The sequence below is a fragment of the Lepidochelys kempii genome, chromosome 2, assembly GCF_965140265.1.
Source record: "Lepidochelys kempii isolate rLepKem1 chromosome 2, rLepKem1.hap2, whole genome shotgun sequence".
NCBI classification, from domain to species: domain Eukaryota; kingdom Metazoa; phylum Chordata; order Testudines; family Cheloniidae; genus Lepidochelys; species Lepidochelys kempii.
Window position 1 is genome coordinate 142,282,123 of NC_133257.1, and position 26,446 is coordinate 142,308,568.

General features: G+C 46.1%; 1 protein-coding gene and 1 long non-coding RNA gene across 5 annotated transcripts in view; one reads left to right on the plus strand and one right to left on the minus strand.

Moving 5' to 3' along the window:
* MARCHF6 (membrane associated ring-CH-type finger 6) overlaps positions 1 to 16,196 on the minus strand; it is a 116,666-nt gene extending 100,470 nt beyond the window's left edge. For all 4 annotated transcript variants that reach the window (XM_073332351.1, XM_073332352.1, XM_073332354.1 and 1 more), the window contains exons 1-3: positions 16,073 to 16,196; positions 2,804 to 2,900; positions 1,756 to 1,829 (exon numbers count right to left, since the gene is read on the minus strand). In XM_073332351.1, coding sequence (XP_073188452.1) covers positions 1,756 to 1,829; positions 2,804 to 2,900; positions 16,073 to 16,181 — 280 coding nt within the window. In that variant the 5' untranslated portion in view covers positions 16,182 to 16,196. The remainder of the gene's footprint in view (positions 1 to 1,755; positions 1,830 to 2,803; positions 2,901 to 16,072) is intronic.
* A 72-nt stretch (positions 16,197 to 16,268) lies between these two features.
* LOC140907124 (uncharacterized) lies at positions 16,269 to 18,109 on the plus strand. The gene is made up of 3 exons (XR_012157384.1): positions 16,269 to 16,794; positions 16,990 to 17,160; positions 17,881 to 18,109. It is a non-coding gene; the product is annotated as an uncharacterized lncRNA (long non-coding RNA).
* The last annotated feature ends 8,337 nt before the right edge of the window (positions 18,110 to 26,446 follow it).

A 26,446-nucleotide genomic window follows, 5' to 3' on the forward strand; every position in this document is an offset into this window, starting at 1 on the left:
GAAGTATAATCAAGAAGCAAGTATAACCAATTCAATAACATATGTCACAGTCTACCAACCAGTCTGAAACACTAACTCTGAAAGATGCTAAATGCTCCACTCATCTGTTTGGTGTTAACCCCAAACTGTCAACATTAGCTATTTAATTTCTGATCATGTTAGTAGTAGCATCAGTTTAATGCGCTTTTACATTGTTATGGTTGCTTTGACAGATTTTGGGGTAGGTGTTACAAGGTGACAGCTAGTTGGTATAAAGGGCTCCTGGAACGGAGAATAACCCCTAGTTATAACCAACCCCTAGATGGTTGGAGATAGAGGAAACTGAATCCAGAGGGTGAGGGGGGAAAAAAAAGATGCATCACCTGTCCTCCAGCAGCAAGAGCCAAACTGCCTCCTGGATAACAAAAAACTCCAACTATTGAAACTGCCAGTTTCCCTCCCCATCCCAGCCAGTTCCTAGAATGCAGGGACTCATTAGTTCAAAAAAAAAAAAGTCTCTTCATGCAGTACATTTAAATCTTAGAATCTGGGAGCAGCAGCATAAAGTGCAGTAGAACCTCACAGTTACATACACCTCAGGAATGGAGGTTGTTTGTAACTCTGAACAAAATGTTCTTTCAAAAGTTTACAACTGAACATTGACTTAATACAGCTTTGAAACTTTAGTACACAGAAGTATTTTTTTTTAGTAGTCTACAGTTAACACAGTATTGTACTGTAATTTGCTTTTTTTTTTTGGTCTCTGCTGCTGCCTGATTGTGTACTTCTGGTTCCAAATGTGGGGTGTGATTGACGTCAGTTCGTAACTCTGGTGTTCGTAACTCTGAGGTTCTACTGTAAACTGAATCAAAATAAAAAACACAAGGAGTATTGTACTGATCCGACAGGCAATGAGGGGGCAATGCGGAATGATTGGGGCCTAATGTGCCACACAGGTCAGGGGCCTTACTTATTTGACACCTTGTCCAATGTTAGTTTTCTTGTCACCCAGTAGAACAGAACACTGCATCCCATCAGAAACTGCATACAGAGCAGGTCAGCTCTTGAGTCTATGGTTTTCAAAAATTAACTGAATTGCTTAACTTTGATTTTCGTTAGCTGAACCTAACATGATAAACAATTATTTGTGGTAGCTACTCAATCTTGACTGAAGCGGCAGTAGAATGAATGGAGAACATTAAGGTACATTAATCAACTCACATTGCTAGTGTCGATTGTGTTGCTAGGAAGAAGTTAGCAGAATTGACTTAGTATCTTACCAAGTAATGTTCTTACAGATAGATACTTCAAAGGCAATTGAAAAAAGTTTGTCAGTTATAGATTACAGGTTTGGTTCACCTCATTTTAGCAGTCTAAAACTTCCAGATTCCTCAGAACTTTACTCCTGCTTAATACACTGCAACTGAAAATGAACTGTATGCATTAATTTATTTAAACTTAGCTGACCGTCCATGAACTGGAATTGGGGGCATCAACAAAAAGATACTGAATATTCTCTCTTTGAAACTAGGTGGATGAAAAAAAATTCAGTATTATTTGCTACAAAGAAAAAACTTTTTTAAAGCCTATATTGTGATCTACTCAAAAGAGCTGTGGGTCAAACAAGAATAAGAGACATAGTCCAAAACTATCAACACAGATACACTTAGAAATAAAAAAAAAATTAAAAAGGCCAATCACTACTCTAAATATCACAAATAAGAAAATAAGGAAACAAAAGTGTTGAAAAAGCTAGAAAAGGTGTTACATACTTACTTGGTGTGAAAGCAAATCTGTGCTTACATAATTCACAGTATTCTTTTCTGCTGTGTTTCAGCCACTGAACTAAGCTGCAAAGAAACACAAACACAGGGCTAAAATGTGTCTGCACTTAAAAATTTAAGACATCCAAACAATTGATTTCCTGATACTTGTGAAAAGTTCAAGTCTAAAAAAATTGCAGTTGAAAAGCTAATAATTGTATTTATGAATTTATCAAATATATTAAGCCTGTTAAATCAATACAGATAGATTGGCCCACTATGAAAATGAAATTGGTATGCAAGAATGGAAAAAGAGGGTGGGCTACCACTGGTAATTGTGACTCTTCAAGCAGATGTGTTTGTGCTACTGATGATGTGCCCTCCTCGGCTGTGCATTAGCTCAAATCTTATAGACACTACTATCCAAAAAGCTAACACACACAAGGCACATGCACCTCTATTAATGTGGACCTGTAATTATTTTTTCTCCCTCTGAGGATTGTTTGTACAAAGTACACTTGCATATCTAAGATTGAAATAGTAAGCGATTGTGTAATTAACCACTATCATAATACAATCGCACTGGGGGGCAGCTTTAACTTTGGCATTTTCATGATTAACTGTGCAATCATAACATTGCATTATTATAAGATTTTTAAAAGTTTAAATATAATATTTACCCTTGGGTGTTAGACCTTTACACTCTAATTCATATCCATAAAGGTGCAGAAAGATATACTAATAATTTAGTAAGTTTAGTTAGCCGTCTTCCTGATGCGCACAGTTTATAAAAGACTACCAGTAAAATACTACTGTATTCGTAAGCAGGAATGATTGTTACAACATGTAGGTGCACATACTTTGGTTTTCACATGCTCTTTACTCTACAGAGACAGAAAGCAGGCAATGTGAGCTAACCTGTAAGAACCATCCAAAAGTTTACATTTAAATATAATTTTTCCACAAACTAACTTTTCTGCTTACATACTAGTTATTCTGAAGACCTAACACGTATCCCTTTTAGAAAACGTTTGTGTTTTGTTTAAAAAATTTAAACTTACCATTCTTGATGAATAAATTTAATACTGCCAGTACACACGCACGGATGATAGAGGGGTTTCTCAGGTGTTCCTTCAGACCGACACACCCTACATATGTCTGCGGGCCAAAACAAGAAACTTATCATTTTGCTTAAAGTTTCTCACATATTTAATATCAAAATAAATTAAGAATAAAAAATAATGGAAAATATAGCATTATGGTCAAGGATGATGCCATATAGTAAAATAAAACCATGCCAATTTAAAATGAAAATAAACTGAAAAATACACAAGACATATTTTGAACTTGGCAAAATAAAGATCCTATGATCTCCAGAAAAGCAGAACAGAATTCTGCATCTTCTTCCTGAACACCCTGCCACTGTGAAAAACTGATAAAAATCTCTACCACACAAAAACAAAAGATTGAAAGGTTCTGGAATTAACAAGTATATACAAACACACAACTGTGGAGGACGCATGCATGAGCACACTGGATGTGAAGATATTTGTACTGCTAAAACAGCAACGCATGGGGTCATCTAAGGACATAAGCTGATGCTCCCAGACAGCTGTCTCTCAACTTGGCACTGGAAGCTGAGAGTAGTTGTAGAAGTTTTATGCAAAGTAAACAGAAGACAGGAAGGTCTGGGGTCTAACCAAGGATGTGTCATTTGGGATACTAGCCCTGACCCTACTAAATTATTGTTCTCAGCATTTTAGTGGAACTAAAAAACAAATTAAAAAAAACCCCACTGCTTTAAAGTGACAAAAGCTGAAAGGTATACTTGATCAAGTGGACACAAGTTCTACCTAATTAGAAGCAATATAGGTTTCAGGAGCTACAGAAGAGCAGAATAAATTCTGCCTCTTGTTCCATAATCCTATCACCTGATTTCTCCTGAGTTAACATAGCTGTGGGAGATTTTCTGAACTGAAAAACATGTTATTTCTATTTATAAGAGCAGACACAAAGCCTACCCCAACTCTAGATGCTCTTGACAATTAGCTAAACACAACCAATACAGATGGAACACTTAAGTAAATAAAATATTTTATTTAAGAGTCATTATCCTAGCCAAAAATCATCTGTATGAAAATACCAGCTCCGTGCCCTGTGTTAAACATTTGTGTCAAAGAGTCAAGAAAGTGCCACATCTGCTTATGTTCGTATCTTTTTGTGCTCAGCTGGAACTCAAACGGTTAATGTTTTACTTTCTCTAAAAGTCAGAAGCAATAATAATACATAGCTGTTTTCATACACAGACCTCAAATTATGTACTGAACACTAGCCTCTGTATATGAGGCTAAGACAGTCCACCCCAAGTTTAGTTTTCAGTGATTGGCCATAAGAATGTAAGTAATTCAGGAGATGATAGGAGGAAGAATAACTTGGTACATTTGATTCAGGTCTCTGGACCATTTACATGGACCTCAAAGCTAAAATTCAGTAAGCCCAGAAACATCCTGAATGCAGCATCAGTAATTTTACAGATTGACGTGGTCAGCACTGAATTTGCCTGTTAGTTTCATTACCTCATAAGACATAGTGATGAGACCTTTTTATTAACCTATCACTATTACCCAGGATTATCATCACTACACATATGAAGTATGGCTGACTCATCTGTGGACAGCAATGGGAGGGGATTGTGTTGCTCTTAGGTAAGTAAGTATAACTTTCTTATTGAGTTTTCTCAAAAGATGGTGTAGAACAATTGCTCCTCCTCCCTGTGGGCACTGCTAAGATGTTCTAGAGCAGGGGTGGGCAAACTTTTTGGCCTGAGGGCCACATCGGGGAATAGAAATTGTATCGCGGGCCATGAATGCTCACAAAATTGTGGTTGGGGTGCAGAAGGGGGTGAGGGCTCTGGTTGGGGGAGGCTCAGGGGTGCAGGCTCTGGGCGACACTTACTTCAAGTGCTTCCAGCAGCAGCATGTCCCTTCTCCAGCTGCTATGTGGAGGCATGGCCAGGCGGCTCTGCTGCATGCTGCCCCATCCGCAGGCACCACCCCTGCAGCTCCCATTGGAGTGACGGAGGAGGCCACTGGAGCACGGAGGAGCTGGAGGGGGGCCATGCCGCTGCTTCCGGGAGCCGTGTGGAGTGGCCCCCAACCCTGCGCCCTGACTGGAGCGAGGCAAACCCCAGACTTCATTTCCTAGTGGGAGCTCGAGGGCCAGCTTAAAACAGCTGGCAGGCTGGATCCGGCCCGCAAGCCATAGTTTGCCCACCCCTGTTCTAGAGGATTCCCTTTTCTCCCATTCCTGTTGAACAAGCATAGGGGGCCATCAAGGGTATGTCTACACAGCAGTATAAGCCCAGGTCTGAGCCTAAGCTCAAGGCAAACCCCCCTTGCGTCCACACTGCAATTGTACTAACCTAGGGCTCAGGACCCTGCAGGGTCTCAGGACCCGAGTCAAGCTAGGGCCAAGGGTCTGAGTCCTATTGCTTTCCTATGTACATGTGGCCTTGGCTTGACTTGGGTTCCGGGTGTCCTCCAGATATATCGCACCCTTACTGGTGGCAGAGTAATAGCACTGCAGGGAGCATCATTACTGCCTGGCCAAGCATGGTCCCCATTCCTGCTCCTCCTGCAATGATGACTCCAGCTCCTGCTCCTCCTGCAATGACGACTCCAGCTCCTGCTCCTCCTTGCTGCTGCGCAGCGCTTGCCTGGAGCATGTGGCAAAGTTGCCAGGCCAGAGGTGACTCCTGGCTGTCGGGATATTGGGGGTCATCCCTCCGCAGGCTGGGCTGAGCTGGGAGCTCCACTCAGTGGTTCACGCGAACAGGTTGTTAAATTTAGAAGCAGTTTTAGAATCGGTTGTTACGGCTCCCCCGTCCCCTCTCCTGCCTTCCCTCCTCTCGCAGAGCCTCAGCATGCCACACCGCTGGCACCAGTGCTCTGGACCACTCCTGGGCAACTCTGCAGCTCCTGCCGCTTTGAGCAGCATGGTCAGGGGGCCGGGCCGGGCGAAGGGATTGGATAAGGGGCCATGGTCAGGGGGCCGGGCCGGGCGAAGGGATTGGATAAGGGGCCATGGTCAGGGGGCCGGGCCGGGGCTGGGAGAAGAGATTGGATAAGGGGCAGGGAGCGGTTGGAGATTCCGAGGGGGCGGTCAGGGAACGTGGGGGGGGGGGGGCGGGGCGCGGGCGGTGGGGTTGGGTAGGCAGTCGCCGCCCAAGAAAGTCCCATCCAGGCTGGGGCTCGGCTGGGACAGCCCCCCAGGCCAAGGGGGCCCCAACTCATGGCGCTAGGGAGGGTGCATGGTGTAGGGCTCAGTGTTATAGAAGGGGGCTGTTGGAGAAGGGGCTCGGTGCTAGAGTGGGGTGCATGGAGCAGCACTGTTTGGGGGCGTGGGGCTATGGAAGGGCTGCGGGGCCCCACATCCTGTCTCGGGGCAGGGGCCGGGCTGCGGCTGATACTTGCACTGCACAGCCATATGGACAGCCGCTCCAGGGCCCCGCACGCAGAGGCCGATCTAATGCCACCTCGCTCAGCAGCCGCGGCCGAGCTCCATGCTGCTTCCTGCCTCGCCCAGGAAGCACGACCGGCTGTGCTGGGCAGGGAGATCAGGCACCATGTGACTGGGCGCTGCATACAGCTGGGGAGCCAGGCCCCTGGCCGCAGCAGCCTCCTCTGCCCCAGGAGCCGGGCAGGGCTGGCTGGTGCCATGGCTGGAGGCTGTCTTGGGCGTGCTGGGGTGAGCCCCCATGTCTCTCCCCCTCCTGCACTGTGGGGCTGTTCAGCCTCTGCTGTTCGGGGGCGCTCACATCCCACACTGGGGAGTTGGGCAGATGGCAGCCTTTGCCCCACATGCCAGGAGCAACCCCACTGATGCAAGGGCTGCAGGACTCCTGTGCCACCAGCTGGCACCTGGGATGGAGAACAGGCCTGGGGAGGACAGGGGGGCAGGACAGAGACTGGGGGTGGGAGGGGGTAGGAGAGAGTCTGGGGAGATGGGGGGGCAGGATGGAACCTGGGGGGCAGGATGGAATGGGAGGGGGCAGGACAGAGGCACATCCCTTAAATCAGAACTTTTTATAGGGAACCAGCTGTTAAGATTTTGGCAGTTCATCACTGGCTCCACTGCATAGGGTTGCCAACCCTCCACTACTGTCCTTGAGTCTCCAGGAATTAAAGATGAATATTTAATTAAAGATTGTGTCATGAGATGAATACGTCCAGGAATATATCAAACCAAAACTGGCAATACTATCCACAGGGCACTGCTTGGTCCCCACTCCACGCTCTGGCTCTTGCTTCCGGGCTCCCCCTGCCCTTGCTGGGGCCGCATGTGCAGGGGCACCTGAGTTCATGCACTGTGAGGGCGGTGAGAGGGAGCCAGCCCCAAAACTTCCCTGCAGCCTTTAGTGTGAAGACAGGGATAAGGAATTGCCTGGGGGTGCTGGAGCACACTGCACCCCAAGTCCTTCACCACTCCACAGCCAGGCTGGTGTGTGTGTGTTTTAAGGGATGGGATCTTTGGGAGGAGAGCAATGATCCCCCACTGGGTCATGTGGTCAGGGACACACACTCTGGTCAGAATGGAGCATGGAAGGAAGTAGCTACTTCTGGGGCCCTTGGTGAGGGATTGCCAACAAATGAAAACTTTGATTATTAAGCAGACGAGTGGGTCACCCATGTTGGCTGCTTCTGGAGACTTGTTAGAAAAGTGGGAGTAAGAAGCACCATCAGTTGAACATGGGAGCTCCAGTGTTCAGCTGAGCCAGGGTTAGAAGACTTTAAATGGGGTGGTGACACTGATGCAGTATATATCCCACTAAGGGTGTTCCTCCTGAAGAGTGAGTGATCTTCAGCTTGCACAAGCACACTACTAGAGAGCCTCCAGGGTTTTCAGTGAAGACCGATATGGTCAAGCCATATCACAAAGCCATTGTGCTACTCTCCACCCCACCCCCAACCACACATTTATTTTCCATCACATTACATGGCAATCAAGACCACTCCCTCTCACAAGCACTGTCCCCCCACCCTCTCTCCTCCCAAAATGAGCCAGTTTCCCTTCCCACCCCGAAGCACATAATACCATTTATGTCAATGTCATTTGGTTGGAATAGTATCCAAGCCTGTCCATGAATCTAGACAGTATAGTTTTCCCACAGTGCACCATGCTTCTGTGGATGAAGGGAAAGCAGTGGATGTATTGTTTCTTGACTTTAGCAAAGCTTTTGACACGGTCTCCCACAGTATTCTTGTCAGCAAGTTAAAGAAGTACGGGCTGGATGAATGCACTATAAGGTGGATAGAAAGTTGGCTAGATTGTCGGGCTCAACAGGTAGTGATCAATGGCTCCATGTCTAGTTGGCAGCCGGTGTCAAGTGGAGTGCCCCAGGGGTTGGTCCTGGGGACGGTTTTGTTCAATATCTTCATAAATGATCTGGAGGATGGTGTGGATTGCACTCTCAGCAAATTTGCGGATGATACTAAACTGGGAGGAGTGGTAGATACGCTGGAGGGCAGGGATAGGATACAGAAGGACCTAGACAAATTGGAGGATTGGGCCAAAAGAAATCTGATGAGGTTCAATAAGGATAAGTGCAGGGTCCTGCACTTAGGACGGAAGAACCCAATGCACAGCTACAGACTAGGGACCGAATGGCTAGGCAGCAGTTCTGCGGAAAAGGACCTAGGGGTGACAGTGGACGAGAAGCTGGGTATGAGTCAGCAGTGTGCCCTTGTTGCCAAGAAGGCCAATGGCATTTTGGGATGTATAAGTAGGGGGATTACCAGCAGATCGAGGGACGTGATCGTCCCCTCTATTCGACATTGGTGAGGCCTCATCTGGAGTACTGTGTCCACTACAAGAAGGATGTGGATAAATTGGAAAGAGTCCAGCGAAGGGCAACAAAAATGATTAGGGGTCTGGAACACATGACTTATGAGGAGAGGCTGAGGGAACTGGGATTGTTTAGTCTGCAGAAGAGAAGAATGAGGGGGGATTTGATAGCTGCTTTCAACTACCTGAGAGGTGGTTCCAGAGAGGATGGTTCTAGACTATTCTCAGTGGTAGAAGAGGACAGGACAAGGAGTAATGGTCTCAAGTTGCAGTGGGGGAGGTTTAGGTTGGATATTAGGAAAAACTTTTTGACTAGGAGGGTGGTGAAACACTGGAATGCGTTGCCTAGGGAGGTGGTGGAATCTCCTTCCTTAGAAGTTTTTAAGATCAGGTTTGACAAAGCCCTGGCTGGGATGATTTAATTGGGGATTGGTCCTGCTTTTGAGCAGGGGGTTGGACTAGATGACCTCCTGAGGTCCCTTCCAACCCTGATATTCTATGATTCTATGTTCCTAGGGCTAGAGCAGTGGTTCTCAGACTTGTGTTTTGGTGACCCCTTGCACACAGCAAGCCTCTGAGTGCGACTCCCCTTATAAATTAAAACCGCATTTTTTTTATATTTAAACACCATTATAAATGCTGGAGGTGAAGCAGGGTTTGGGGTGGAGGCTGACAGCTCAAGACCCCCACACACATAACCTTTGGACCCCAAGGAGTCACAACCCCCAGTTTGAGAATCCCTGGGCTAGAGTCTCAACACTGGGGGGAGGTGGCAACGAGATATGCTGGGATATGGTTACTTTGACTCAGATCTGTGCACTGCAGTGTGGATGCCAGAGCCCTAGGTTTGAGCACAGTCAAAAAATTCTTAACGTAGGGTTAAAATGCAATGTAGACACTTCAGCCCAGGTTCCTTGACATGAGTCCGCTGACTTGAGTCCCACTAATCCAGGGGTTCTCAAACTTTTTTTTTGCTGGAAACCCCTTTGAAAATATTTCAGACTGTAACAATGCCCCCCGCCAAAAAAAAAAAAGTGATAGCAAATTACTGTATGTATTCATAGGAGCATACTCAGGATACTGCCACCCTTACTTCTGAGCCGCTGCTGGTGGCGGTGCTGCCTTCAGAGCTGAGGAGCCGGAGAGCGGCAGCTGCTGTACCCCCTCCCATTCCCTCCAGTAATATTTTTTGTGATCTCATGACCCCTGTACAATAGCCTTGCAACCCCTTTTTGGGTCAGGACTCCCAGTTTGAGAAACACTGCACTAACCCAAGACTTACACTGCCGTGTAGACATAGCCTAAGAAGCTTAGTTCTGAGGTAGTAATTTAATATACTGATGACACCCAGCTTTTTTAATCACCCAATCCAATCACTGCTGTTGAATGCCTATCCCAATGTTGGGGTCAGATTGGGACATAGATGAAAACTGGGTGACTAAAACTCAATCCACATAAAATTGAAATAATGTTGGTAGATTAGGGGAAGTAGCCAAATGATAGCGAAGCGGATGTCCACAGCCGATTAAGGACATTTGTCTGCCATTTATTCCATGGGCATGCAGCCTGGCTGTTGTGTTTTAACCTCAGTTATGGCTGAGTGAAAACATAGAAGCAGAGTCCAAAAGTACTTTTAACCAAATGCATCTGAATGGGGCAATGTGACTTTTTTCAGCTGCAACCCTGCTAAAATAACCCAGAAGGGGGGCACCACTGTCTGAAGAATTGGGCACTTGGGTGGAAGTCAGGAGACCTGGGTTTTACTCCTAGCTCTGACATTGTGTGACCATGACCAAGTCACTTCACCGCTCTGTACCCTCACACACACTGTCTAACTTGTTCTATTTAGACAATATGGGACAGTCCCTGTCCCAAAAAGCTTACAATTTGTTTGTACAGTGTTTAGTACAATGGGACCCTAGCTTTGTTTGGGGCTTGTAAGTGCTACTGCAATCTTTAAACAATATATTAATCCATATCTTTGTCACCTGAAGACAGGATTACTGCAATGCACTCTACATGGGGATACAATTTAAATCAATTCAGAAACTTAAGCTGCCACATTTTGCCCCCAGACCCTGCTCCCTAGTGGGAGCTTGAGGGACGGATTAAACTGTCTGGAGGGACGGATGCAGCCCCCAGGCCATAGTTTGCACACCCCTGATATAGTTCATTAGCGTGATGTTAATAGCATGTGTTTAGAAAAGATATAATCAGAGAATGCTAACTACAGTTTTAATCCAACTTTTAAAGAGTTATCAGCTATTACATTTCAACATATACCAATATACTGTTAACACAGGGGGCAAACTGATAACTGTAAGAGTGAACCAGGACTTGAAAAAGTCACTCATCCATTCCCCACAACTGAGTGAGAAAATGCCACTTGTAAGTGCTATAGAAGTTCAAATGTTAAATTTAATGCTTTTGTATATACTATAGTAGTCCCCTTAAACCCCAAACACAATTGCATCTCATCACACTACAACAGGGGTGGGCAAACTACGGCCCGGAGCCATTTTAAGCCGGCCCGCGAGCTGCACCATGCGGTTCGGCCCCCTCCAGCTGGGGTGCTGGGTCGGGGGCCGCACCACGCAGCTAGGTCCCGCTCCAGCCAGGGCGCTGGGGCCGCACCACATGGTTCCCTGAAGCCACGGCATAGCCCCGCTCCGGCTCCTACGCGCTCCAATGGGAGCTAGAGGTGCTGTGCCTGCGGATGGGGCAGCGTGCAGAGCTGCCTGGCCACACCTCCACGTAGGAGCTGGAGAAGGGACATGCAACTCCTTCCAGGAGCCACTTAAGGTAAGCACTGCTCGAAGCCTGCACCCCCCGAGCCTCTCCCCATACCCCAACCCTGAGCCCCATCCCGCTCTCCAAACCCCTCAATCCCAGCCTGGAGCACCCTCCTGCACCCCAAACCTCTCATCCCCAGCCACACCCCAGAGCCTGCACCCCAAGCCGGAACCTGCACCCCTGCCCCAGCCCTGATCCCCCTCCCGCCCTCCGAACCCCTTAGTCCCAGCCCACAGCATCCTCCGACACTCCAAACTCCTCATCCCCAGCCCCACCCCAGAGCCCGCACTCCAACCCCAATTTTGTGAGCATTCATGGCCCACCATACAATTTCTATCCCTATCAGGTGTATCCCCTCAGCTCCTTCAACATTTACACACTCCGCCATCAGGAATGGGCTTGCTGCCTATTATTTTGTTTATCCTCCTCAGGAGGCTATACTCCATTGCTAGCACTAATAGCTTCCCACCTCCCTAAAACAACTATTTCCATGAGTCTCTCAGACCCTATTCTGTATATAAGCCCCAACCTCCATTGAGTGCAGCAGGAAGGCAACCAATGTTTCTGAGGTTTCTGACACACTCTGCTGCTACCCAATTAGTAGAGGTGAATCCATAAACATGTCAGGTGCTACTGAGCAGCAAATCCTTTGCTCAGTTATGGAGCATATGTTCTGATGCCACTATGGTCTGAGGTTGCGAAACTGTCATTCAGGTCTGCTCATTCTCTGATCCCAAATCATCCCCCTTTTCCACACCCTTCCCACCCCAGTTAGTCTCCCAACCCCATGATGCTCAGAGTCCAGAAATGAAGCCATAATAAGGATACTGAGGCTGTAAAGGCACTGCCATGGTGCTCCTGGGAAAAGGAGAGGCTGTTTGGGCCACGTTCACCTGAAGTCCTCCTGGCTTTGCAGGGCAGTGAGAGGAAGCCTAGCTAGTCTCCATACCCTCATGATGCTATCAGACTCTACAGTTGTTGATGAGTTATTTCTGGAGGAAGCTGAAGACTCTTAAAGGGAAACTCCCTGGAAATGAAAGATGAATGCCAGGGTCTGAGCGCCAAAGTCCTAGGTTTGAAGGAGAGGGCAAAATCTCTAAGTGTTTTGGATAGGCCTTCAGAGCAACTGTAGAGTTTGAGGGCAAATAAAGCTCCAGAGTAACATACAAACATACTAGACATAACCTATATACTGTATTCCAGAGGCCTACTGAAACAGCCCTAATGATTCTCAGTGTACTAAAGAACTAGCCAGTCTGGCCTGGTCCACACTAGAAAAATTACCTGTTGCTGAGAAGAGGTATCAGCAGCACACTGCAAGTTTAGAACATGGCTTTTCATGATCAACACCATTTCAGAAAACAATGAATAAAATGAAATTTATTCCAAGAAAGTCAACCAGGGTTTTCTCAAATGGTGCTGAACACTATGTGTCCTGTTCTCCAAATGCAAATTAAGCTGTGCAGTTTAACCAGTGTTGGACCTGCTGCTGACAACTGGTGTCAGCAATCGGTAATTTTTCTAGCGTAGATCTGGCCTCTGACTTGACTCAATTCAATGTATTCTCTTTTATCTAGAGGCTTGTTTATTTCACTACTAAAAAAACTAGTGCAGTAACATTTTCTCTTTCTCTGAGAGAATCCCATACTAATAAATAACATTACTGTTCTAAACAATCAGCTGAAACTTAAGATAAATTTGCAGTGCACCTCATCACAAGTCCAAAAATAGATATGGCCATTATGAAGACAGTATAAAAGACTAAGCAGTTATTTAACATTTGCAAGTGCACTTTTAACTGATTCTAAAGAGTCTGACTTTAGCATTAAGTGCTGAATGTATCGAGTCAACAACAAAGAAGGGCACGACCATGAAGTGCAGATCCACTGATAGTCACCTATTCCTGTTTGATAAAATAATTGCAGGAAGTTGTAGACTGTATCTATTTTATTTTATTTCCCAGTTTTCTAATGCTTTTTTTTCAAGAAACTGAAATATAAAATACATGATTACATTACCTCAAAATGACAGCCTTCATGCTGTCAACGTCAGTGTGCAATAAGTAGGCCCAACATTCATGAAGAAAAATGAAAACTAGTGCCTCTTGTCTTGATTTTTGTAGGGTTGTCAACAAATACCTTAACTACATTTTTTTCTTTTTTGCAAATTTACAGGTCTTCTTTATTACACTTTTTCACAACCTCAAACCTCAACCCTCACCAGCAATTTAACTGATTTTTTGAGAGAATAACAGTTTAAAAAGTAAATAGCAAAAATATATCAGCTGCAGGAAGCCTACCAAAAAACCACTGGACAATTAAGGTGCGAATGAAGCACTCACAGCAGACAAAGCCCTTGCAGAAAAGATAAATGAATGTTTTGCATTGGTTTTCACTGCAGAAGATATGAGCAAGATTCCTACATCTGAACCATTCTTTTTAGGCAACAAGTCTCAGGAACTGTCCCAGGCTAAGGAGTCAGAGGACGTTTTAAAACAAACTGATAAATTAAACATCAATAAGTCATCAGGATCAGGTGGTATTCACTCAAGAGTTCTGAAGAAATTCAAATATAAAATTGCAGAACTACTATAGTAATTGTGGTATGTAATCTATCATTTAAATCAGCTTAAACAGTACACCCACACCTTGAATACCGCATGCAGTTCTGGATGCCTCATCTCAAAAAATGGAAATGGTACAGAGAAGGGCAACAAAAATTATTAGATTTCAGAGTAGCAGCTGTGTTAGTCTGTATTCGCAAAAAGAAAAGGAGTACTAGTGGCACCTTAGAGACTAACCAATTTATTTGAGCATAAGCTTTCGTGAGATACAACTCACTTCATCGGATGCATTTCAGTGGAAAATACAGGCCCATCTTGATTATCACTACAAAAGGTTTTCTTCCCCCCTCCCCCCCGCTCTCCTGCTGGTAATAGCTCATCTTAAGTGATCACTCTCCTTACAGCGTGTATGATAACACCCATTTTTTCATGTTCTGTGTGTATATAAATCTCCTCACTGTATTTTCCACTGAATGCATCCGATGAAGTGAGCTGTAGCTCACGAAAGCTTATGGTCAAATAAAAAATTATTAGGGGTATGGAAAAGCTTCGACAAGAGGAAAAATTTTAAAAAATGGGACTATTCAGATTAGAATAGAGATGACTAAGGGGAAATATGATAGAGATATATAACATCATGAATGGCGTGAAGACAGTGAATAGGGAAAAGTTATTTACTGGTTCACAAAACGCAAGAACTAAGAGGTCAGCCAATGAAATGAATAGGCAGCGGATCTGAAACAAGCATGAGGAAGTACTACTTCACACAACACAGGATCAGTCTGTGGAACTCTTTGCTGGGGATATTGAGGAAGCCCAAAGTATAACTGGGTTCAAAAAATAATTAGATAAGTTCATGGAAGATATGCCCATCAATGGCTATTAAACATGATGGTCAGGGATGCAACCCCATGCTGTGTGTTCCCCTAAATCTCTGATTGCCAGAAGCAGGGCATGGGTGACAGAGGACAAATTGCCATTTTTTGTTCATTCCCCCTGAAGCATCTGGTACTGGCCACTGACAGAAGACAGGACCCTGGGGCTCGAGACGTTGGTCTAACCCAATATGGTTGCTGCTATATCTGTAGGGCCAGATCCACTGGGCACGCTCACTCAGAGGCTGCCTAACATCACACAGAACAGCCAAAGAGGAGGCCCCTACGTTATAAACTTTAGCCCAGTAGTTAGGGTACTTACTCACTGAGGACATGGGAAACCACCAGTTCCAGTCTCCCCTCTTCCTGCTGAGGAAAAGGGATCTGGACATGGATCTGCCACCTCTGGGCTGAGAGCCCATACCACTTATATTGTTGACATTACCCAAGATTTGTATTTAAAAGAAACAGGCCTTCCAAATCATCTTTCACTTTTAAGAATTACACAGAATACATTTAGCTTTTCCCAAAAGCCGTAAGTAAAGATGCACCAAGTACTTTTCCCTATCACAAGGTATTTGGGGGGGCCGAGAATAGGTGAGATGTGAATACACACGTCTGACAGTGGACAGCGGCACCTCTTCCACGAGATTTCCCCTCCTTCAGGCGGAGTGACTTTGCTGCGCTGCCGAGGGAACTGAAAGCGGCCCAGCGCCCATTCCGCGACAAGCGGAGTTTTCCGCCGAAGTGCCCAGCGCCCTTTGACCGCCAGCAGCACCCGCCGCACCGGGGAGCTGGGCACCACAATAAACCCTGCGGCCGCGGGATCCCGCCGCACGGCGAGCCGCGCCCCCGGCCGGTCGGCCGCCCCGCCCACCCGGCCCCGAGCCCGGCACGGCTCAGCGTCGGTGGGCCCCGCTGCCTGCAGCCCCCCCCCCAAGCGCCGGCTCCGGACTCACCCCCAACGCCGCAGCGGTTACATAAGAGACACCCCCGCCCCCGCACGCGCCGCCCCCCCCGGCCCCCCCTCCACGCACCGCCGCCCCCGACACTGCCCCGACCCCCCACGCGCACAACGGCACGGACACCTCCCCCACCCGCCCTGTCCTCCCGCTGCCGCCGCAAGGCACCTGCAGCCCCAGACGCGGGGTTGGGGGCGGCCCCTCCCGAGTGTAACACCGCCCGCCCCCCCGGGACCCCTTCCCGCCTGGCCCCCGCGCCCGGGGAGGGGTGATCGCGGCCAGCGAGCGCGTTACCTTCCTCGGCGGTCTCCATCTTGTCCGGCTGACGCAGCGCCGCGGCCGGCGGGCGGATGGTGTGACCGCGGTGGGGCGGGGGCCGCGGGGTTCGCAGAGTGAGCACCATAGAGCCAGCCCGGCTGAGCGCAGCGGCCTAGAGCGCCGCGCTCGCCTCCAGCGCCCTCCGGCGGCCGACGCGCGCCAGCCACGCTGCGGGGCCGTTGTTGGCCCAAAGGGGAGCGGGAGGCGGGAGCCTGGGGAGCGTGTGTGTGTGTGTGTAACTGTAATTCCCGGCGTGTCTGCAACAAAGAGATACGTGTCCCGAGTAGAGGCCAGCAACGCTCACACCTACGCCTGTGCACACACCACAACACGTGCGCACGCACATGCAAACACATATGCACGTGCGTGGACACCCACTATTCAAGTCTAGCCGACTGTATCGGCGTGGACACAAGCGTTTCCGAAAGGAGCAGATACCTTCGTGTGTGGCTCAGACGCATGCTCCTCTCCACACACACAGAGTGTTCCCTCAAGGGGAATAAGGCAACGCTTCAGAAAGGAAAACTTTCGAACTGGTAAAGGGGAGATAAAAGGAAAGCCCCTTTTCTCAGAAGGTGCAGACTCGACTCCCTCCTGTATCTGCCGCCAGTGGATTAATTTACAGTAAGGGTGTCCCGCCCTCCTTGTGTAACGTAAATAAAATAAAGAGAAGACAAGGTGATATGGTGCAAACAAAGGTAAGTGTATTCAGGGTAAAGGTACAGAAAACTGGGAGAAATGGGGGTGGGGGGAGAAGAAATACAAACCTAACCAAGACAATGAAACAGTGACTGGCTTTAGGAGCTTGAAGCTCAGACCCGCAAAACCTCCCTTGGTGTTCAGAAAAATAATAAATGAAACCCCGATACAGAAACCTCTCCTACTATATTCAGGCACAGCGGATGCTATGCACCGACGCGAGGCCTAGGGCCTTCAACTCTCTGGCTGATTGGGAGCCTTCGAAGAGGACCACTGGGGAGTCCTGACAACTGGTGGACTTTGTCGCAGGCGGGGAGACCCTCTGGGATGATGGACACCAGGAAAGCTGCAGGATTCCCTCACAGGTAAGATGGTTTTGCTGTGGCGGGAATGATGATGATGACAGGCCCCTCCTTTCTCTCTCTTGCTTCAGGATAGATGATGTTCTTCTCGCTAGCTCTGGAACGTTGGGAAGACCCAACCGTGCGCACGCTGCCACTGGAATGGACAGCCCCGTGCAGGCGCTGAGCAAGATCTTATATAATCTTTAAGGCGGGAAAAGTTCTAATGGAATAGAGTGTTGGGGGTTGGTTTTGGCAGGAAAAACTGGTTCTGTCTGGTTTGAGCCAGGGAGCTCCAGTGTCTAAGCTGTGAACAAATTTGCTTACAAAGATGGAGTCCAGGGGTCACAGATGATATACTCCGTATTGGATTTCATTAGAGCCAGTGATTTACATAACCTTTATCTTATATACATTATTAAAACAACGAATTAAACACATTTAAACAATACCAACACAACATTTTTTTCTAACAAGAGAAATGTGCACATAAGAACGGCCATACGGGGGGTCAGACCAAAGGTCCATCTAGCCCAGTATCCTGTCTTCCAACAGTGGCCAGTGCCAGGTGCCCCAGAAGGAATGAACAGAACAGCTAATCATAAAGTGATCCATTCCCTGTTGCCCATTCCCAGCTTCTGGCAAACAGAGGCTAGTGATACCATCCCTGCCCGTCCTGGCTAATGGCCATTGATGGCCCTATCCTCCATGAATTTATCTAGTTCTTTTTTTAACTCTGTTTAGGTGTGGCCTTCACAACATCCTCTGGCAAGGAGTTCCACAGGTTGACTGTGCGTTGTATGAAGAAAATACTTCCTTTTGTTTGTTTTAAACCTGCTGCCTATTAATTTCATTTGGTGTCCCTTAGTTCTTGTGTTATGAGGAGTAAATAAAACTTCCTTATTTACTTTTTCCCCACCTGTCATGATTTTATAGCTCTCTATCATAGCCCCCTCTTAATCATCTCTTTTCCAAGCTGAAAAGTCCCAGTCTTATTAATTTCTCCTCATATGGAAGTCATTCCATACCCCAATCATTTTTGCTGCCCTTTTCTGAACCTTTTCGAATTCCAGTATATCCTTTTTGAGATGAGGTGACCACATCTGCAAGCAATATTCAAGATATGGGCGTACCATGGATTTATATAGAGGCAATATGATATTTTCTGTCTTATTATCTATCCCTTTCTTAATGACACCCAACATTCTGTTCGCTTTTTTGACTGCCGCTGCACACTGAGTGGATTTTTTCAGAGAACTATCCACAATGACTCCAAGATCTCTTTCTTGAGTGGTAACAGCTAATTTAGACCCCATCATTTTATATGTATAGTTGGGATTATGTTTTCCAATGTGCATTAGTTTGCATTTATCAACATGCACAAAAAACATACCCAAATTCACAAGGACTTGTACAGGTGCTCACATGCACACTTCTGCACAGTCACAATGATAAACACGCAGACAAATGCACAAGCACACACACACACGCACACGTGAGTGCACACAAACATATGTATGCACACACACCCACATAAAAGTGTACATATGCCACGTGCATAATCACAGATGGGTACATACATGCACAGATGAAGACAAGCACAGAAATACAACAATGGATACATGCATACATGCAAATACACATACATAAGAACACGCAAAGATACATGCATACAACATCCTCCTACATACACACCTTGTAGTCTCTTTGCTTCATAGAAGACTTTGAAAATTGGACACTTGATGATTTCACGTGGAATAAAAACAGCTTTAAGGAACTTAAACAAAATTCAGACATCATACTTTATGACTCAGGAGGTATATAAACTGTTGCTCTTGACAACAACTAAAATTCAGAAAATATGAAAAGAACAAAATACTAGCAGAAACAACATTATCTGGACCCAGTGAAACATTACATAGATAACTAAAGTAGCCAACCCTTAAGGTGAGAATACACTATAACTGTACATGTGTCCAAGCGTATGGTTGAGCCATAAGAGAAGGCTACTCACCCTGTGCAGTAACTGGTTCTTCAAGAATTAAGGTTGCCAAGAGTCCAGTTTTCAACCAGAATGCCCTGTCAAAAAGGGACCCTGGTGGCTCCGGTCAGCACTGCTGACCGGGCTATTAAAAGTCCAGTCGGCGGCGCAGCGGGGCTAAGGCAGGCTCCCTGCCTGCCCTAGCTCCGCGCAGCTGTGGGAAGCAGATGGCATGTCTCTGCGGCCCCTAGGAGCAGGGGCGATCAGGGAAGCTCTGCATTCTGTCCTTGCCTGAGCACCGGTTCCGCTGTTTTCATTGGCCTGGAACCACGGCAGCCATGCCAGCTGCTTCCAGGAGCAGCACAGACCTAGGGCAGGAAGGGAGCCTGCCTTAGCCCCGCTGCGCTGCAGACTGGGAGTTGCCTGAGATAAGCACTACCAGGCTGAAGCCTGAACCCCAAACCTCCTGCCCAGGTCAGAGCCCCCTCCCACATCCTAATTCCCTCCCAGACCCCGCACCCCATGCCCCCACCCAAAACCCAATCCCCTGCTTCAGATCAGAGCCCCCTCTCGCACCCAAACTCCCTCCTGGAGCCCACACCCCGAACCCGCTCCTGCACCCCAACGTCTTGCCCCAGCCCTGAGCCCCCTCCCGCATTCTAAACTCCTCGGCCCCAGCCCAGAGCCCCCTCTTACACCCCAAACCCCTTATCTCCAGAGCCCGCACCCCCAGCTGGAGCCCTCACCCTCTCCCACATACCAACCCCTTTCCCCAGCCCATGAAAGTGAATGAGGGTGGGGGAGAGCGAGCGATGGAGGGAGGGGTCCCGGAGGGAGGGGGCAGGGCTTCAGAGAAAGGGTGGGGCAGGGGGCGGGGCAAGGGTGTTTGATTTTGTGCAATAAGAACATTGGCAACCCTATTCAAGGTGTGTGTCCTCGTGAGTGCTCCACTGAGGTGAATATGTGCTCCATGTGCCTCAGATCAGAGATTTTAGGTAGCCGTGCCTATTCAGTCTGCACATGTGCTCCATGAAGCCTCGTGCTCTGCACTGTGTCTGTATAGAGTTGCATGGGTGAGCTGCCCTCAGTTCCTTCTCTGATGCAAAACTCCATGGCAAAGAACTCTGAAGCAGAGGGGAGGAGGGTGAGTAGTAGAGTACCCACATCTCAAAGGAACGCAGTTACTGCACAATGTGACAAACCTTCACTTCTTTGAGTAATGTCCCTATGGGTGCTTCACTCTAGGTAATCACTGAGCAGTACTCTCTATGGAGGTGTGGGGCTTTGGAGTCAAGTCCAAAATTGAAGACAGTACAATAGAGCCAAACACTGCATCTGAGGCTGAGGCCTGAGTAACTGCATAGTGTTCAGAAAAAGTAGGAATGGAGATCCAGGTTGCAGCTCTACATATGTCCGTGACAGGAACATTCTTAAGAAAGGCTACTGAAGGGTGTGTTAACACTCTAGAAGGAGGTTGAAGGTCATGAGACTGATAGCAATAGATAATGCAGCCAGATATCCATCTAGAAAGTCTTTGCTTGGAAATTGGAGATCCCTTAATTCCAGGGTTTAAATTCTGATAGAGTATTTCCCAGATTCCTCTATGTCCTCTTCCCCCCCCACCCCCACACTGCCCTCCCCTGGCAACATGCTAAGAAAACTCCAGGAGGGTTGCAAATATTTACTAGAGCTCTGCTCTGGACAGCTCCAGCTGAATTTAAGCCCTGGTCTGATCCCACACTGCAACTCCTGTGACTACGCAGGGGTTTTGGATGAAGGAGCCTTTAGTGGTATCAGATATAATTGTCCAGAGAGCATCACCTCATGGTCCTGATCTGGAGTCCTTGAGCTAAATGGGAGATTTTGCATGTGGATTGTGTTAGAAATACTTCCAAAGATTTAGGTTCAGGCATGAGATTAATTCAGGAGGAAATATCCAAATAATAATAAATAACACATACTTCTAGGGATCCTTGCATGTGCAGGAGCTCACAGCACTTTACAATAGTTAATTAAGACTCATAATCCCAGGAGGAAGGGAAATATGGTTATCCTCAATGGTGAAGAAACTAAAGCACCAAGAAGTGGAGTGTGTTGCCTAAGGTCATAAAACAAATCTTTCAATGTCAGGAATAGATGCAGGCCAAGAGGCTTTCACTCCAGAGCTCTGACCACTGTTAGGATATAGATATTCAGGCCTGTCTGTAAAGGCCTGTACTTTAAGAATTTAGATGTATTCTTATCACTTGGCTAGTTAGAGGTATAAAAGAAAGAATCAAAATCACTGTCTGCCAGTGTAAGGTCCTTCTCTTACTGTGACAGTCTGAGGCCCTGTTCTTAGGCTAAGGCCTTTGGCTAAGCAGCAGAGGCACCCATAAGCTAGGAAGCGAACAGTCACATCCTCACATTCCAAACTAGTCACATTGAAATAAGGTGCTATTGGGCTGTCAGGCACTATCAGGACAGGATTGTATTCCTATCACCTCCAGAGAAAGGGAAGTGCCTAGAAAATGTAAAAGGAAACTTAGTTTGATAGCATCCTGTCTGGCAAGAACTCACTTATCAATAGCTGGGATGTGAAATCCTCACTTCTGTATTATTTTGTCATTATAGTTCCCACTTTGCTATTGTTTGTCTGTATAATCTCTGTCTGGTTCTGTGATTGTTTCTGTCTGCTGTATAATTAATTTTGCTGGGTGTAATCTAATTATTGTGGTGGGATATAATTGGTTAGCTAATCATGTTACAATATGTTAGGATTGGTTAGTTAAATTTCAGTAGAATGATTGGTTAAGGTATAGCTAAGAATATTACTATATAAATTAGGGGCAAACAGGAAGTAAGTTGGGATTCGAAAATAAGGAAAAAGGAACTTGTATTTAAGCTTGCTGGAAGTTCACCCCAATAAACATCGAATTGTTTGCACCTTCGGACTTTGGGTATTGTTGCTCTCTGTTCATGCGAGAAGGACCAGGGAAGTGGGAGAGTGAAGGAATAAGCTCTCTAACAACCACCAACCCATGCTGCCTCCTCTTATCTATATATAACAATTTTGTAGATATTAATATACATGTTATTTCAAAACTTCAGTGTCTGTGAAGAACATAGATCCTATGATGTAATGATTCAGTAAAGCACAAAGGAGTCAAATATAACAAAAATTAGAATTATACCTTTCACTTTCTTCCAATTGCTAAATCCAACTCAGCAGCATTTTTTAATAATAACTACTGGAGTGTCATATGAGACATTTACATATCCCAGAATCTGGATGAGCTTCTTATGCGCTTGACCTCAGTGGTGTCATCCAACCTTCCAAATTGTGGAAGTGATTTTGGGAGGATCGGTGGGCACACCCAACCATCAAGTCATCTGTTATTTTGTACTGCTGAGTTTAATATTCCATATCCTCAACTACCATCTATGGTCACTTAAAGGAAAGCTTGATGAATGGCCTAGTCCAATTTATAAAATGCCATTTGTATATTTCATTCTAAAAATGACAAGAGGGATTGCAAGTTGTGGAGAGAACAGCCTAGATATTTAAGAAGGTCAAAGGGACTATTGAAATGTTAAATGTGATCTGAAGCAAAATCTTTCACATATATTGATTTCATGGCTAAAACCTCTTGAGGGAAAAGAATTTGAAACATTCATGAAAGATGCTGCTTTAAAAAAGAAAAAGAAAGAAAAGGTAGAATTTAGAGGTAGCATGAGGTCCAATATGAGGCCTTGATCCTGCAACTGGATCCAAATGGATGGAACCCTCTGGCCACACAGGGCCCAATGGGTATACCCTTTCACGCCTCAGGATCTGATTGTCGGAGCTGGGCCTCAGATGACATGCTCTTTGAACAAGTGCCTTGTCTCTCCCATTTGTTTTGTAAAGTGCCTAGCATAGTTTTGGTTGCTAAAAAAATAATAAGAATTTAGAATACATTTCTAGAAAGATATTATAACCTTCTTTGAGTTTAACCCATATTCTGTAAGTAAGTCTACTTCCTCTTACCTGGGAGGAAGTAGACTTGTTGTTTAGTTAGGATGTTTGTGTAATGTTTATTCCTCAGGTTAAAGTGTATCCTTGTGTTGGTTACCATGGAATACTGCACTTACGCTTATAGGTGCTAATCCACAGTACTATATAACAGATAAAAGCTCGGTCTCCTAAACTTATTTGAAGTTTAGGATATTGGTTATACCAGAGAGAAAAGATTTTTAAACTAGACTGGACAAAAGCACTGGAGGAAGTTCCATAGGGAACAATCTGTCTTTGCTCATGGGGATAGACTGGATGACCCACTATATCTTTCTTAACTCTAATTTCTATGATTTATTTGCTATGAAAGCTGTTTTTACCAGACACTTACCAGATACCTGAGGCCTTCCTGCTCGCAGCTGCTTCTGCTGTTTTCTCAGTCTGTTTAAATTCATATCTTGCACACCTGATGCCTCCCCTCTCTTAGATACTTTTCTTTGGCCCTTCCCCAATTCTGGTCTCAGTCCTCAGGTTCTGATATATTTAATAAAGATAGGATGAGAGGAAGATAGTAAATATACAAACCACAGTGGGAGAAAAAACATCCTGCCTAAGTCAGGTCAAATTTTGCTGGACTGTTTTTAGGGAATGGAATATGATTGCCTTTTTTTTTTTTTTTTTAAGGTGCATTCTATTGTAAGTTACATGGACTTCACCAGTGTTTTTCTAGCCATTAGGGGAAAATAAATGACATATAGGGGGAATTCAAGTGCCTCCTCATTCCTTGAGAGTCTATCCAGAAAGTGAGAATGTTGAATTCTGTCCAAACGTTTCCTGCTCTGAATTGGAAAGGGAAGTAGTAGGGGGAAGGATGCAATATAACATTAAATTGCTGCTTTGGATTAACAGCAACTCTTTTAAGAATGATTTCACAAGATGGGTTTGAATGGAATTGAACCTCTGCAGCCCAAATCAATGTAGCAATCCACTGATGAAAGAACTACTTTTAAAGCTGTTTCATATAGTGGATAAAAGTAATATGATTTGGATGATGGACAGGGCTTAAATCCTCATAGAGTATTTCCCAGAGGTCCGTCCCCCTCCCCCCACATCCTATAAAAATTCCAGGGGGGTTGAAAATATTTACTGGAGCTTTGCTCCGGATAGCTCCCGCTGAATTTAAGCCCTGCTCAGTTCTGTCCGCAAAGGAAAGAAACAATCTTGGAGATTTCCTAAAGGGCTTAGTCCTGTCTAGGTAAAAGGCTAATGCCCTTCTGACACTGAGTGTATGTCATGCTGCATTTCCCTTATCCAGGTGTGGTTCAGGGAAGAAAACTGGGCGGTGAATAGGTTGGTTTATGTGGAAGTACAAGGATGCCTTTGGTAAGACCTTGCGGTACAGTTGCAACATGACCTTATCCTTAAAAAAAATACCATGAAGGGGGGATATGCCATCAGACCCCCTCTCTCTCCAACTCTTTGAGCTGAGAAATAATGTCTACGAGAAAGGCTGTTTTCATAGACAAGTTTAGAAGGGAGCAGGTAGCCATAAGTTCAAAGGAAGACATAATAAGGCATCTAAGTGCCAAGATGAGGTCCCAAACTGGAGTCGGGAATCTGATTTGTGGAAAGCCGTTCCCCAATCTCTAGAGACACCTCATCACTGTAGGATGAGGGAACATGGAAAAACCCTCCAACATAGGATGGAAGGCCGTAATAGTTGCCAAGTGTGCTCTAACAGAGTCTAGGGACATCCTCGACATTTTTGGCTCTAAGATGTAATCTAGTATATCTGACAGCAGAGAGGATGTAGATGAGCAATGTCTTAGGTCACACCAGTGACTGAATCTCCTCCACATTTGCAGGTACTTATTACAAGTGGATTGTTTCCTACTATGTAATAGCACTCTCCTTACATCCTCACAACAGGTTGTTTCTAACTCTGCAAACCGTGAATCAGCCATGCCTTGAGCCAAAGAACCTCGAGGTTGGGGTGAAGAATTTCACCGGCATCTGGAGAGAGAAGATGGGGGGGATGGTTTGTGTCAGCGTTCCCTCTCCATCTGAACTCTGGGGTGCAGAAGTGGAGATCATAGAATCATAGAATCATAGAATATCAGGGTTGGAAGGGACCCCAGAAGGTCATCTAGTCCAACCCCCTGCTCGAAGCAGGACCAATTCCCAGTTAAATCATCCCAGCCAGGGCTTTGTCAAGCCTGACCTTAAAAACCTCTAAGGAAGGAGATTCTACCATCTCCCTAGGTAACGCATTCCAGTGTTTCACCACCCTCTTAGTGAAAAAGTTTTTCCTAATACCCAATCTAAACCTCCCCCACTGCAACTTGAGACCATTACTCCTCGTTCTGTCATCTGCTACCATTGAGAACAGTCTAGAGCCATCCTCTTTGGAACCCCCTTTCAGGTAGTTGAAAGCAGCTATCAAATCCCCCCTCATTCTTCTCTTCTGCAGGCTAAACAATCCCAGCTCCCTCAGCCTCTCCTCATAACTCATGTGTTCCAGTCCCCTAATCATTTTTGTTGCCCTTCGCTGGACTCTCTCCAATTTATCCACATCCTTCTTGAAGTGTGGGGCCCAAAACTGGACACAGTACTCCAGATGAGGCCTCACCAATGTCGAATAGAGGGGAACGATCACGTCCCTCGATCTGCTGGTAATCCCCCTACTTATACATCCCAAAATGCCATTGGCCTTCTTGGCAACAAGGGCACACTGCTGACTCATATCCAGCTTCTCGTCCACTGTCACCCCTAGGTCCTTTTCCGCAGAACTGCTGCCTAGCCATTCTGTCCCTAGTCTGTAGCTGTGCATTGGGTTCTTCCGTCCTAAGTGCAGGACCCTGCACTTATCCTTATTGAACCTCATCAGATTTCTTTTGGCCCAATCCTCCAATTTGTCTAGGTCCTTCTGTATCCTATCCCTCCCCTCCAGCGTATCTACCACTCCTCCCAGTTTAGTATCATCCGCAAATTTGCTGAGAGTGCAATCTACACCATCCTCCAGATCATTTATGAAGACATTGAACAAAACCGGCCCCAGGACCGACCCCTGGGGCACTCCACTTGACACCGGCTGCCAACTAGACATGGAGCCATTGATCACTACCCGTTGAGCCCGACAATCTAGCCAGCTTTCTACTCACCTTATAGTGCATTCATCCAGCCCATACTTCCTTAACTTGCTGACAAGAATACTATGGGAGACCGTGTCAAAAGCTTTGCTAAAGTCAAGAAACAATACATCCACTGCTTTCCCTTCATCCACAGAACCAGTAATCTCATCATAAAAGGCGATTAGATTAGTCAGGCATGACCTTCCCTTGGTGAATCCATGC